At 35.4% G+C, this 15,427-nt stretch overlaps 1 protein-coding gene across 1 annotated transcript; it reads left to right on the forward strand.

Moving 5' to 3' along the window:
• The first annotated feature begins 13,693 nt into the window (after positions 1 to 13,693).
• LOC119633604 (chymase-like) lies at positions 13,694 to 14,781 on the forward strand. Its single transcript, XM_038027221.1, has 4 exons — positions 13,694 to 13,886; positions 13,961 to 14,244; positions 14,316 to 14,463; positions 14,576 to 14,781. Exons 1-4 carry the CDS (start codon positions 13,694 to 13,696, stop codon positions 14,779 to 14,781), a joined length of 831 nt encoding a protein of 276 aa, XP_037883149.1.
• The last annotated feature ends 646 nt before the right edge of the window (positions 14,782 to 15,427 follow it).

The following is a 15,427-nucleotide window of genomic DNA, read 5'->3' on the forward strand; positions in this document are numbered from 1 at the left end:
TGATAAATATTTACAAAGTGGAAATAGTGAGCAAATATAAACGAATTCTGGTATACGAAATATTACTGTTTTGCGAAAAAATAAATTTAAAATATACAAGAAAAAGTTATATAGAAAAAAATGATAAACTCAGAGGAAATGTGTTCCCATCCACCATGTGTTGTATGCATGCGTCCTAAACTCAAAGTTGCAGTCAATCATGAAATAAGCTCCAAATATTGGCAATCTTCAATGTGAACCGATGTAAACGGTAAACAATGTCTTTAGTTTTGATTTTCATCTTCTTTTCAAACACAAACTTGTTTGCATTTATATGCTTCCTTATGTAGTTATTTTCTTATGAGCAAAAAGGTAAAATGCACTTGGGTTTCGAATTGTACAAGAATATCATATTTTCTTTAATTTTTTTTATAATAAAATAAAAGAATTATTTTATTCAAAGTTTTAAACGCATGAGTTTCATTTAAAATTTTCGAAAATTTGGCTGTGCATTGTTTTGTAATAAGTACGGAGGAAAGGGGAAAAAAACTGCATGCAATACTATGTAGAGGAAGTGCGGAACATTTCAAAAAGGTCCGCAACTAACTTTCAATTCAATTCAACTGGAAAGTATTTTAGTCTGCTTGTTAAGTATTTGACTTATATGCTTATCGGATTCTCAAAGGTTAATACTTTTTACTTTATTGGCATCTATAGAGCTATCAGAGCGAAACCTTCCAACTTTCGACGTTTTTAAGTCTTAAACATTAGAGTCAATATTTTAAGAAATTTTAACAGTTAACAACAACAATCTGCCTCACTTTATGAAAACCGTACAGCTTTGCACAGCATGAATATTCTCCCCTAGGAATGATTATTATTTTTTATTGTTGTAAAGGGAAATTATTGTCGTGCTTTCATAATGAATATTAAATACATGTTTTCATATGACACCCGCAATCCTCTTTGACATCATGCGTAATAAATTTATGCTTCATACAAACTTGCATACTTATACGAAGTAATTATTTAAATATTTAATCAAGATAAAGTAAAATGCAACAATTTATCACAATAAAGTTTGCGGAAATCCAAGCCACATCCCAAGTTCTGCTATTGAGCTTAATATTTGCTTGCTGTGAAATTTCATGTACTCAAAGTTGGGGATTGGGCATAAAAGCGGATAGTGTATGGTGGAATCATTTCAAAGTGAATATGCTTTCATCGAAGTTCGTCTTCCACACCGCTATTGACCAGTTATGCCGTTTGAAAAAGATGGAAAAAGTGCTGGCTAGCGATGGGCAATGCATTGAATAAACCACTCATCGTGTTCCTTTTGAAATTCTCAATTTATTCAATTCAATTTATTGATTAAAAAGACCGCAAAAATTGGTTGCGCACCTTGTAATTTGCAAATATATGTTAATTAAATGCTTTAATAAAACTCTTTAACAAATTGAAACTTGCACTACGAAACATGTTACAATACAATCGTTGCCATTAAAAATAATTAAGAAATTTATCCTCCTCTATAGTTTCAATTTTTAACTAACAGCATATAGCAATTTGCGGAAGCAGTTATTTTTACCCATCATAGAAGGATATGTAAATGTTCGCTTTGTGAAAACGTTTGAAATGCCGAGAAAGATGCTCCACCCTCCTTGCAAGGTATATGTATGTTAGCTCGGCATCAAATTCCGAATCGAATTAAGTGGGCCCATCAGTCCGTCTATAGAATATCCATTGTAAACATTTTCCCGACCGCGAAAATAAAACTATCAGCTGAGGTAAATTTGGCAGAAACATTGTAAGCACTTACACAGAGGTTAGTGTTGTACACGGGACTAATCCTTCGTAGGGCACGTAAACTGCAAGCACCTCCGTTCTCCAAAGGGAAAAGGGGTTCTTCGCTTCTCTCGCACACAGATAAACCTATGACAATTTGAAAGTATATTCTACGTGCAATCCTATTGCCTACTCAATACTGTAGTGTATCAAATTTCCATTTTTTTTATCAAAATCCTTACATCAAAACACAGCAGCAGAGGTCATAAATTTTATGAAGCAGGTTCGTTCGGAATGTACCTGAGTACGCCCGTGTGTACGTCTATCCGTCTGTCCAACCGCGTAGTGGTTCAAAATCAAATGCATTTCACTAATAATTCTCAAATGCTTCCACCTGCGAGGCAGAGAGATGGAAAAACATCGGCCTGTAGTAAGCGTTTGCAGGCACTTCATCTTGAAAATTTCAATGCCACACTACGAAATCAATAGAAGGACTTTTTTAATGCTTTAAGCGAAATGAAAAGTTAGTACGCCCTCCGCACACAGGAAGGACAGCAAGAGCGCTATGCATATACATATATTTCGTATATTGAAAAGATATTGTTGAGTTTATATATGTGCATATATTCATAATAAATCTGTTTTATGTTTGTTTACATTTGATTTATTACAATTATTTATAACTCAGCTACAGACACACGCACACATATTCGCGTTATTGTAACAGTCCGTTAGTTATTCTTACATGAGAAAATTATAGCTTGTAAATGTTGTCGCCTTTGCGCTACTTCTGTGAAGTAAACAAAGTTGTCGGCTGCCTTTTTTTGAATGGAGAGATAGTATACAAGATGGATGACTTTTTCAGAGGACTTTGATACAACAAGTTTAGCACTAGAGACCCTACTATCTCTACCAAAATCGTTTTATTCGATTAGTTTCATGGAAGGAGGAAGAAGAATACACAAAATACTTCTAAAGTAATGAATCCTTCATTGTATGGGACGTAATGAATCCAAGATGTAAGGGCTACGGCTCTTATTTACGTGGGAAGTGAAAATAAAAAATTGCTGTTTCGACGCATTCGTAAATAATTACAGTTTCTAACTGGTTTCACCCCATTCGCTCATATTATTGTGGACAGGCAGACAGCACGGTAAAGTCACGCTTACTTCCGAAAGTATTTAAGCAGCTCCAGGAATGATAGTTCAGCAGTATATTCGAACTCTGCCGTCACGGAATGGGATGCTGAGCATGTAATGCTCAACTGTACAATATTTGTGGCGTATGGTCAACCTATGCAGACGGGCTCCCCGTGGAATTCTTAGGGGCGCGTTCGCATACCCTTCCGTAAGTTATGTTCATATCACGGCAAGAGCGTAAAGAGCGTATACTTTTAATTATTTTTATTTATATATTTTATTTACTTACAGAAATGAATATTTGGATATTCTTTAAATTCGTTCTAAATTTTATTTCAATTTTGAACTTCAGCATAAAACGTTACTTGTTTATTTTAACAATAATCTTTGGCTAAATGCATTTATTCAACTGTTTTTTCCGAATATTTTGCTAAATAAATGATTGTACAAAGACAAAGAATTGTGGTTTTAATTAAAATTTGTTTCCTTGTGTTGAGACAGAGAAAATGAAAACATTTGCACAAAAGCCTTAAGGACAGAAAATTGTTATTTTTAGAGCGAAGCAAAATTGTAGACAACATATTAAAGAGAGGACAGCAATGCATTTGTATGTATGAAGGAAAAGAATAAAATAGGAATGAAAAGTTTATGTTCTCCCCAAGGCAATCAGGACAATCATCGCGCTTGCAGTTCAGATGCTCCTTGCAATTAAAAGAGATAGCAAGTTAAGCTATTTTTCATTTAGTACGGGCAAGTCTGTGCTCATTTATTAGCTACAACAACATCTAACTTTTCTATCCTAATTTTTGTCAACGCAAACTTTTCGTCGGCGGACAGTCCCTTCCTAGAGTCATAAGTTCGTTTACTTTACGTGAGGGGGACATAAAAAAAGGGCAAATCCAATGAGAGCATATTCAAAGTACGCCGTGGATTGGAAACTACTTCGTTGTACGTAAGTTCTTCCTACGCCCATTATTACTAATGAAAATATCACTAATTTGGTTTCAATACCTATTGCCCTCTATTTTGTACCGCTAACCAACCACCTTAGTTAAACAATTTAAATTTGACGTTCAATTTCGTCGAACACTATTAAAAATGATTGGGATCGGACCAACCATCGACCGTTACCCTTATGGGGCCTTATATGAATAACTGCATGGCGGTGCATGGTGTCTTATGGTGGACTGTTGGGTTTCTAGACTCTTTTCACTTCTTTTGAAATACATTTCTTCTAAAACAGTTTCCGTTACGTGAATACGCATCACATAAATAGAAGTATGCTTTAAGGCAGTACAAATTAATTTCGCGCTTAGATTTGTAGGGTAATTGAGGGCTCAAGTGTTGAAATTTTCTAACAAAGGACTCCTTCTAAATCTTATCTGTACCAGCATCCAGCCCTTAAAATTAAATTTTATATATGTATTTGTTCGTTTTTGTTGATTTTTAAAAATATTTTTATTTTTTCTTTCCTTTTTGCCGTTTTTCATTTCTTAGATTTCTTTTTATACATTATGTATTGCTATTCATGTGTTTTTAGATTCCCCATCATCGGCAACGAATAGTAGAGATATTCTTACTCTCTGAATACGTTTGTGAAACTTACATGTTTCAGCTTGATATATTAGGTTGATTTAAAGTTATTCACTTTTCGGTCCATCTGTTCATGTCAATGTCGATTAATTGCTCCAATCCTCTGATCGCTTGATGTAAAACAGAAAATGACAATTAAAAACTTATGTTTATAATTTATATGCGTCACTTATATGTCCCAAGGAAGTAAAAGCCCGAAGAAAATAAAAAAGTTGCATGCTCTGCAGCTTCTTTCATTTGTAATTGGAAAAATTTAAATTGAAATTGCAAAATACTTAACTCAGAGTTAAGGGAGACCAAAAACAACAACAGTTTGACACTTTGCATTGTGTACAGCGATTAGACCTTGAATTTTGTTATGTTAATTGTGTTTTTACACACTTGTATAGGTTTTCCTGCGTAAAAATTTACATTGTGGCATGAGGTATGTTATGTTTGTACCGTTGTATGTAAACGAAAGATTCAAGACAGACCAGGTTTTATTATACTAATCAATTCAGAATTATTCTTTGGAACGATTTAAGCTTCCTTATTTGTCTGTCCCCTTATTAAATTATTTTTTTGTCCTCTAATTGAAAAAACTGACAATTTGTGGCAAGAGACGAACCCTGCTGAAAGGCTTCTATGAGGCGAAAAACGCAAATTTTTAACATTGTATGATAATAATCCCTATTAACGGATTCATCGATTATGAGGTGCGTCTCACACGCGACGGGTTCATTGTTTCCGTAATAAGTTTTAACAATTTCCGTGCACTGCTCAATTATATACATATTGTATTCCCCAATAATGGTAAGATACAAAAATTAAATTGACAAAAAAATTGACATCAACTTCTATCAGAAGTGTGTTTTATGTACTTTTACTTTCGGAACACCAAACCAATAAGTAACGAGCAATAAGATTAATTTTCTTGTTCTTTAAAAGGCAAGGTCTTTTCAATTTAAGGTGTAGTTGACTGAACAACAACTTCGAAGGTTTCTATCAAACTTTACGTCGATATCCCCATGAGCAAGGCTATTATGGACAGACGGAAAAGCTTGAATACCTTCAAAATTTGACATTGATTAAACACATATACGCTTCATAGAAAACGTATTTTCAACGTGAGCTTTTCAATCAGAAGAATAATAATATTCAATTATGAAAAGACTTCTCCGTTTATTGCAAAGACTAGTTTTCGTGCTTAAAGATAATTTCCGCCTTATGTCTAAGGATCTGATGAGAACACTTCATACTTAAATTTTTTTTAAGTAATTTATTCCTTATTTGAATGTATTGCGTTGGTAAAATAAGCTATCTGGGTCTTGAGGGTACGCCATTTTTGATGCCATTTGACTCGAGCAGCCCATATTTCATAAACTCAAATTTCAATTCTCTCTTCAAAATTCAAATTCCGTCATTCCATTATTTGATTATTTCGCAATTGCCAATCTTCTCGGTCTTCGCGTTGACGCTCACTGATCCAATACGTTATACGCAATAACAAAACAAAATGTTATCGGAACAAAAAAGGGCCGTTGCTCTAATAGAGAAGCCTCCATAAGCATATATAGTTTTTTTTATCTATATTAAGTAAAACATATTGTTAACACATCGAATATAAATTGAAATATAAAATTAAAATAAATATTTACATAAATGTAATATACATAATGTACAACATGAGATGAAAAAAAAAACCGAAAAGCTTCAATTGCATGGAAATATTCGATGAGGATGGAGGTAGTTTTTTGCAGTCATTCATCAATCTAATCAAAAGTCGTTATATTAATTAACACAATATAGAAAACAAGTATCGTGAAAGCTTTTGTTTTCATGCCTGCATGAGTTCCATGGGTGGATTGCTGCTTAAATCATGCATATCACTTATGTTTGTTTATGTCATGTGGATGAAGTTGTGCTTAAATCACAATTGCGAGGAATCATTTTTGCAAGAAATCAATTTTGCTTAAAACTTTCAATAATCGGTATATAAGGTCCTATAAGGAAAAGCTTCCCTATCGCGTTCAGATTTGCAGGTGGGTTTTACCAGCCCAAAAATAAACAAAATTTTAAGAAACTAGCCCGTGGCCTTTATTTATCCGAAATTTGGTAAGAAATTTGCAAGAGCAATCAAAAAGGTCAGGAATTCACACGAACAAATATCATAAAATGGTTTATAATCTTCATATATTGGTCTTAGATGAGACTTCTATGCTAATGCTAGAGCGAAAAGACAGCGGGTTTGTTTAAGTGCAAGTCACACCCATTCTAGCAATGAAGTTTACAGTAGCTTCCACATATATGTGTCTGCTTCAGATCGACTGCTTTTTTTGATTTGTAAGTCTAATGTTTTATCTATTAGGGAGAGTATTCGTCCCCAGCTGTAAAGCCTAGTTTCATACTTTATCTATGTGTGCAAATGCTAAGATTCGGGTTTCTTCTAATTTTTTCTTTTGACAGACTAGCAAATTGACTAATACATACACTAATAGATAGACGAGCAGAGTGAAGCAGGAAGAGGAACAAGTGTTTATTAAATTGGGGTGTATTTTAGAGCAAAGAACCAAAGCCTATGACTCTGTAGCAGCAGATGGAACAATTTTCGGAAGCGCCTCAAGACAATAATCCTAAAGCCCAACCCAAAAAGGTGATATAACGAAAATCCAACCCAATGAAAAAGACGAAAAGCCGGAAGATACAATAGAAAAAAATAAGCAAAGCGGATAATCGATGGCATTTTTAAACGCTGCAGACGAATGAGACAAGAAGGAGTGTAAACAACTTTAAGGCGGCATGTAACAAAGCCCTACACGGTGAAACCTAAATTCCCTCGAGTAAATCTAGGTAGGAGAAAAGAAGTCCCCAACTTGATGGTGCAAACAGAAATCGAAGAGCTTGTGGTGCTTCTTAGCGAACCATTTACGTAACCACAAACTGCCGCGTGGTTCCGAGATAGAACACTAACCTAGAATTGGGAAAAACCGATGAAGCAAATGACTGTATTGTAGCGCAAGCGGCGGGGATTAACATTTCCATTCGTTACTTCTCGCCAAAAGCGGACTTTGAAGCTTTCGCTTGAAACTTAAGTTTTTGGAAAAGCACGTAAAGTTTCTCTCAAGACATAATAGCAAAAGGTTTTAATAGCAAGAACAGAAGAGGCATTATAGTCAGTGAAATGATTGCATCATTAGATCTGATTGTTTTAAATTCTGGCTCCGGCGCTACTTTCCAAAGAGGAGCGCACTGCGCATTAATAGACATAACTATGACGTCGTTGACGTTGGCAGATCGATGTACGCGCTGGATAGTAGCAGAAAGCGAAACCGTAAGTGTAATCAGCAATGAGGCAGTACACATAACAATCCAACATAGTGGAACGTACGCAAACTAAATCAGGTGTCGACCGAAGCAGCGAAAAAAGACGAATCGCGGTAGTCTTAAGTGAGAACGAAGATCGGGACTTAGATCCAACGTATATAAACACGTATATGTGAGGTTACAACGCCAAAAGTTAAAGGTTCTTGTCGATGAAAGAAGCCATCATATTGGTGGAATGTAGAAATAAAATACGTGAGGACGGAGTGTCTAAAAGACGAGCGACAAGTGGGACTTAAAAAATTCAACAAAGTATCTCAGAGTAGCACTAAAAACAGTAAATTGAGATGCTAGAAAAAATTATGCGAAGACATAACCAACGATTCATGTGGCTTACCGAGCAAAATAACGGAGAAAGTTGCGCGGGAAGTCTGTACTAGGAATTGTAAGTGCTGCCTGAGCGCAAACAATAGTAAAAGACTTGTTCCCTACAACCAATCATGAACCTAGGACAACGATAGAGTTAAAAGGAGTCTTGCGAGGAGATATGGTTACATCGGAAAACTTCCAGGCAACATGTTGCACGTTAAAAGAGAAGAAAGCACCTGAACCTGATAGAATATCAAACAAAATAATACAACCGGTTGATAGCAAAGCCTTGGCTTTGCTAGGTACCAGTTTGGCTTCGTCAAACGACGATTGACCATTGATACTATTGACGAAGTGACCTAGGCGGAGTATAGAAGCCAGGACGCAATAGGCGTATGCGCTGCCATCGCGTTGGCCATCAGACACGTCTTTAACATGGCTGTGTAGATATTCTCCGTAGTTGGCTAAAATGATAGGCAGCCACTTATATAACAGAAGTACACCGTATAATAAAAACGACGACGTGAGAAAACTCAAGATTACTGCGGGATACCATGTAGGAAAGTGGGTAGTGTTTTAAAAAGAAAAAATAAAATTTTTAGACAATCAGATCGATACTGAGAAAGCGAAAATGTTATAGCCAAAGCCGGCGTGTTTACAACATCTCGATGAGCCTTTAAATCAGCATCCAATTGGTTTCTTTTGGCTTTTTTTCGCCATTTTCTTTCCGTTTCATCATTACGAAAACAGTCTACAGCAAATTCAGCAGCTCTTACTACATCTGCTTCGATAATTTCAAGCTTGCAGAGGCGTCCTAGTTCCGAAACCCATCATGAGAGTTTAAAATCCTATCAAAGCGGCGGTAATATTTATTTACCTATACATCTTGAACAGAGTTATTTGTTTAATTTCTTTTATTAAAAAAAATTGTAAAATTTTTTATTTAATTAAAAACACGAATGTACATCCGGCTAGTTTTTAAATGGATGAGTTAAATGTTATTGTTAATTAAATTAGTTATTTTGTCAATAACTAAATTAGTATTAATCTATAATTCATATTATTTAACATAATCATTAATTAGATATTTTGTCGAATACCTAATTACTATTAATTTATTATTAATATTGTTTATTTTAATTATTAAAATGTTTGCTAACTAATTTGCTTTGAATGCTACAGGCTGGTGAAGTAGGTTTACTCATTACACTAGACTTTCACTTACAACACATAATAATTATAAAAATTTTGTAGGGCAAATTTCTCTTATGGACCCCCCAATTTCGGCGAGCTAGTCATATTTTGTTAAGAGCCCTTTTAAGTATACTACTTAGATCCCTTCCTGTAGGATCTCACTCGGGACGGACTACTGAATATGGAGCTTTCAGGAGGAGCGAAATTGTCGTAATTGTGCTGCAAACGTCGATGCCACTAATCGAGACTGCAGCTGACGATAGTTTAAGCCGGTTAAGTAGGTGGCTGTATAATTCCAAATTGAAACTTGCCATGGGAGAAACTGAAGCCATAGTGGTGACGGATAGAAGGGTGCTCCAAGCATCAAAAATGTCAGATAGAGAACGTTGGAAGAAATACGCCAGCTTTGTGGACGACATGCATCTTGAGAAAACGTGATGGGGGCGAGATACGAAGCCCTACTAGCATTCGAGGACGGGCAGCGCTCGATTATCTGCGAATATAGGTTCGGAGAGAAAGTCCCAGATTCATTGGCTGATATGGCGCTATATTTGCATCCATACAACTACTAAAGTTTGCATTAACATCCCTTCGGCACTTGAACAGCCTGTAATTTAACCATTGATACTAGATATCGAAAGGAACACCTGCATGCACTAGCATTAACCGCACAGAAATAGATTTTCATATTTACATTTTTTTCCACTCATCATCGTAATATTGATGAATGCAGCCATCTCCAGATGATTTTCATTTCTACAATTTTATTCTTCAATTATCTTAAGCTAACAAGCAATACCTACTTTTTTTAATATGACTTTTTTAATATATACATTTGTAGGTTGTTGGATCTTTGTTACATAAGCATTTATCGCATGAGCAGTAAATCTAAACATGTGTATATTTCTAACTTCAATCGCCTCTTACTGGAATCGACATCTTCATAAAGATTTAGGCAAGTAAATATCTTTGGTATCGGGCCATCTTTCCTTTCGTTCCTAAACAATAATAAATGACTCGTTGAGAGCATATGCTATGTAATGAAAGGTTCTCTATGGTCTCATAAGTTTATGCGTTCTCGTACGTTTTTATGTTCTCGTATTTCAAGAATGTATAGACGACAGGAAATGTGTGAAATAACTGATGCATGACATGATGGTTAGAGAAATTTCAAACGTGAAACTTTCGCGAAGAAGGAAGTAGTGACCTTAATGAATGCCTAAACGTTTACCTGTCTGTTCGTTTCTCTGTTCAGTAAAATACATCTGACTACAGAGCTATTTATCAACTTAATCTTTATCGAAGCAATTATTAAAATAGCACATATTTTATTCTTCCAAGATCCACACTGTAACGAGCATTGGGGAAATCCTCGCGGATTGGACAAGATTTAGTAGTTTTTTGTTTAAGATGTCCTTTGCAATGGACTTGAATTTTTTTCATAAGTATCCACGAAGATCCATCAAGATTCAATGGATGGTAGAATAGGCGGAGGTATCGTTTGCGGCTTTTGACCTGAGTGGCAATCCATCAAGTCCACTCCTCCGATGTGTATATTATACTCTTGCACTACGTTTGGACAAGAGTTATCGATCATTTGCTTTAGTCGTTTATCATATCGACAGATGTTGTCTACCGGTCGCGAGCCAATATAAGTAGTTGTTGTCTTTCCACGTCGTCGCTGAAAAGTCAACACCGTAATGGTGAGATATTCTTTCCTCTTAAGTTCGCCTCGGAATCTTTGTCTTAATTAAATCCCTCTTGTCCGCGAGTCTATAACAAGGCAATCCTTTCTGTTGTGCAGTTCCGACACGATAGATCACTTGTTGTGATAAGCAATACGCGAAGTGCGATGATGTGAAAAAAATTATCAAAGAAACACTATATGATTCTTCATTCTTGGTATCACTCTGGCTAATCATAAGACGACGTTATTGCTAATTCGTAAGTCTGGCCCATCTACTAGTCTACTTCATTCGTCTTCTTTTCCAGGGTACAAAACATTGAGAGTATTCCACGAGACTACATTAAACAAATAACTTGTAGCTTTTGCGGCTTATTTGGCGAATTATGTTTGAGGACATGTCCTATTTTTGTTAAACACGCTTGCTCGTCTATTGAGGTGCATTGGTGTGTGAAAATTTTTTATTTAGGTGATCTATTACATCTTGTGTAAACTGACGTGATTGGTATAATCTCTAGATAGATGTTGTCCATAATACATGTAAAAATGGGAACTGGTAAGAAATTAGTGCGAAAATTATTCAATCAGATTGTAAGTACATAATTATTAAAACAACAATGTACAGAATAATTATTTGAAAAAGCGTAAAAAAATATGAAAATAGTAATAAATGTTTCACGAAACAACTTTAGGATTAGTGAGCTTACATATAATGCATATTCATGTACATGTACATCATGTAAAAAAAACATTTTTCTTGCATAAATTTATTGATAAACGCAAAAATATAAATGTTAACCATTACTCTTGCCTTGTTTTTATTCGAAAACCATTTTTCCCATGCTCTTCTATCACTTTTTATGCAAACAATGGCAATCCGCAATGCCCTCCGAAATGAAATCGCACTCAGATAGCGCACCAACGATGATGAACAAATAAATTGTTAAATATTCTAATTGCGTTCGGAAACGATGAAGTAGTTTTGGTAAAATTAAAGTTCAAAAAACCATTATTGAAAGGTTTGCTACATAAGGAGATGTGAGGTTTTAAACGTGCGAGGCAGATCTACTACACTGTGCCCTTAAGGATTAAATTGAAGGGAAAAGGGAATTCGAATTTCAGATTCGGAAAGAAAAGCAAAACTGACACGTGTTGAAAGTGGTTTGTTGAAAACAATTACAGTTTACTGCACACTGCTTCTCACAAAGCATACTGTGAAATAAAGCGAGGATTTTGTTCGTTTTGTTAATTAAGAAACAATGGAGCATTTGAGTAGGTTTCGAGTCGGAGCCATCGATGATTTTAAAATTCTATTAGAAATTTTGGACGTCTGCTTCGCGCACCGCCTTCGCACTTTTTGTAATTTTTATACTGACAATCTGTTGTTAAATATATACACAATCATTTTTTTACGGTACCCTGAGGATTAAGGATGTTAAGGATGTAAGAATGTACTTTCAATTCTATCCAATGTGTGGAACTCTGCTTTATTCAGACATTTTGCATTTAGACGATGGCATTGTATTATGAGCTAACTTCTCGGCATTATAAGTTTCTAAAGTATCTTTTAAAATAATTTCCTTTACGTGACCATAAAATTATGTTAAAGAGTCATTGGAAGCCGTTTCTCGTGTGGGTCAATTTCTTTTTTAGATTTCATACATTTTCGTTTAATTTTCTCCGTTTACATAGTATCGCGTGTTGTTCTGCTTTATATTCACCAGGTTGATGATCTTGCACATTTTGAGTGACTACAGGGAAAGGTAAGTTAATTTTCCTAAACAAGGAAAACCGTAAACGCTAAAGATGTGCAGACGGAGCTTTAATAAGCTAAATTCACTTACTCTTTTCTAAAGGTCTTACATGACTTATGCCACTTTGCATTTATATGTAGTGACCGAGCTTTAGTTCATTTCATTGATTGTCCCAGGACTAATCTTTCTTTCGCTCTTTTTTTTTGAAAAAACCCTTCTTTTAAATTGATCATCAATAGGATTAGAATTACATAAGGATGACTGGAATATGGGTAGGCCTTTTCTTCTTTTATGCCTCTGCATAAAAGATTTCGTTTACTCCCCAATTTTTTGTCTAATCAAATTCTATTCAATGAGAATCATCCGGCCTTACTTTTCATTTACGATCTGCCAACAGCCATTCCTCTCCTTCCTGTTGGAAAATTTTTGTTCACAGCTATTCAAAGGCCAGACCTTACTTTTCATTTACGGTCTGCTAGCAGCCATTCCGCCCAAAAGAATTCACTTCTATTCGCCATTCCTGTAATCCTTTGAAACAAAAATTAAAAAAATTGATGAACATATCGTCTTCTAAATTCGAGATATATAAAAAAAAATATACAAAAATAAAAAATTTAATCGGTAACTTGAGGAATGTGATAACACTCATAACTTTTTGTGTATACAACTGTATACATTCATATTCAAATCACCTGCCAGTTTTTTTAAGGTTCAAACAAAGACATTCGCATGCGCATCGAACCTTTTTTATTTTACTCAGCGAATCATTTGTTTGTTGATTTGCTGGGTCGCAGAACAGTATTATTTATTTTTATTTTGAACAAAAATTGTCAGGAATGAAAACATTTTTATTGAAATTTCTTCTTATTTTGTTATTAAATCCTGTTTTCACAAAAATGTTGAATAGAAACTCATCGCGTGGTGAGCGGATTGTTGGGGGCTTTCGTCCACAAATCGATGATGAGTATGCAAAATACGTGGTATTCATGTTAGAAACAACAGGAAGGGCTAAGTATTTTGGTTCTGGAAATTTCTGCGGCGGTACAATCATAGCGCCGGACTATGTATTAACGGCAGCTCACTGCGTTGGTGAACATTTGGATTTGCTATCGAATAAAGACAAGTTTCGTTTAATGCACGTTTTTTATGCTGCGTTTTTTCAGATGAAATAGCGGCACCGGATCTAAAATCTTTACGAATAATTGCTGGTAACCGGAGACGTTTGCGACGATCTAAAAATGTTCAACGCAGAAGAGTGCAGCAAATCATCATCCACTATAAGTATCAAGCATATCTCGGCATCTCAAAGAATGACATTGCGCTACTAAAACTTCGCAGTAAACTAAATATTGATAATCGATACCGCGGTGTCGCAGAATTAGGGTTAGACGCCTATTTGAATGGGGGTGAAACATGCACTGCTGTTGGTTGGGGCCGAATGTATCAAGTAAGTTTTACGATACTTTGACAGATTCATTAAGCTCCTCCTCTTTGTTTATGCTCTTATATAATTCACAGCATGGCCCTAAACCCAATCATATCCTTTATGTAAAAAAAAAGGTTTATCAGATTCCTTATATTGGAAATACACTTTTCACATATTCCTCCAACGTTTATGTCAGGCAAACCTGTAAAGCCGATTCAGGTGGTCCATTATTCTGTCGAGGTGATTATATGCATATGTGATCTAGAGATTTGTCCACACATGGATGTTTATACGAAAATGGACAAGCGGGTACTATTGTCTTTTAACTCTTCCTGTACGGTTTTTTTCGTAGGTAAGGTTTACGGTGTTACCTGGGCTGGTGATCGGGATTGTGCTCGCACTAGCGAATTTACAAGTGTTCCCCATCATCGGCAATGGATTGAACTACATATTTTTCCGCCTTCAAGCAATAGTAAGAAAATTATTCAAAATGGTGTTTATTCCGTGTTAAATACTTTATCTTGTATAAATGCATTTATTGCTGTCTTTTATAACTAATAAAATAATGAAAAAAAAAAAATTAGTGTAAGCCGCTTTCGAAAATTTTACTTCAAAAAAAGAAAGTAAAACAACAAAACTGAAAAGACTTGAAAGAAAGTTTGGAATTTTTGTTAATCACAGGTTTGTTGAAGAGGCGAGCAAAGAGCAAAATAGGATTGATCTTACATCAATATATTACAATGCACAATATGTTGCTGTACATTGACAACCATCTGTGTGTTTGTGTGGTAAGTTCTTGGCACTCTCCTAGTCACAGAAATGAAGATATCTGTATTTTCGCCCGTTACTCGGAAATTATTGAAGTTAGAAGCATGAAATTTTTCACACTTACTTTTCAAAGCACTCCACTTGTTACGCGCAAAATTGAAAATATCAGTCATGACCACACAAAGTTACAAGTGATTAAGTTTATGTTTTTCACTTTTTTTGTCCGTCTCTACGTCTTATTTCTTTTGCTCAACCTGCTCAACAACCAAAAGAAGCTGCTAGATGCAGCACAGCCGCTAGGTGCATACAGTGCATGTGTAAACGCAACCGACCATCGGAGGTGACACCATGGATAAACGTAATAGGATAAGAGTACAGACGCACCGCAGATGAACCGGGTTTGTCCGCGTAGACAGTGTTTTAATGAATCCATATT

Source organism: Glossina fuscipes, unplaced genomic scaffold (assembly GCF_014805625.2).
Source record: "Glossina fuscipes isolate IAEA_lab_2018 unplaced genomic scaffold, Yale_Gfus_2 2, whole genome shotgun sequence".
NCBI lineage: Eukaryota > Metazoa > Arthropoda > Insecta > Diptera > Glossinidae > Glossina > Glossina fuscipes.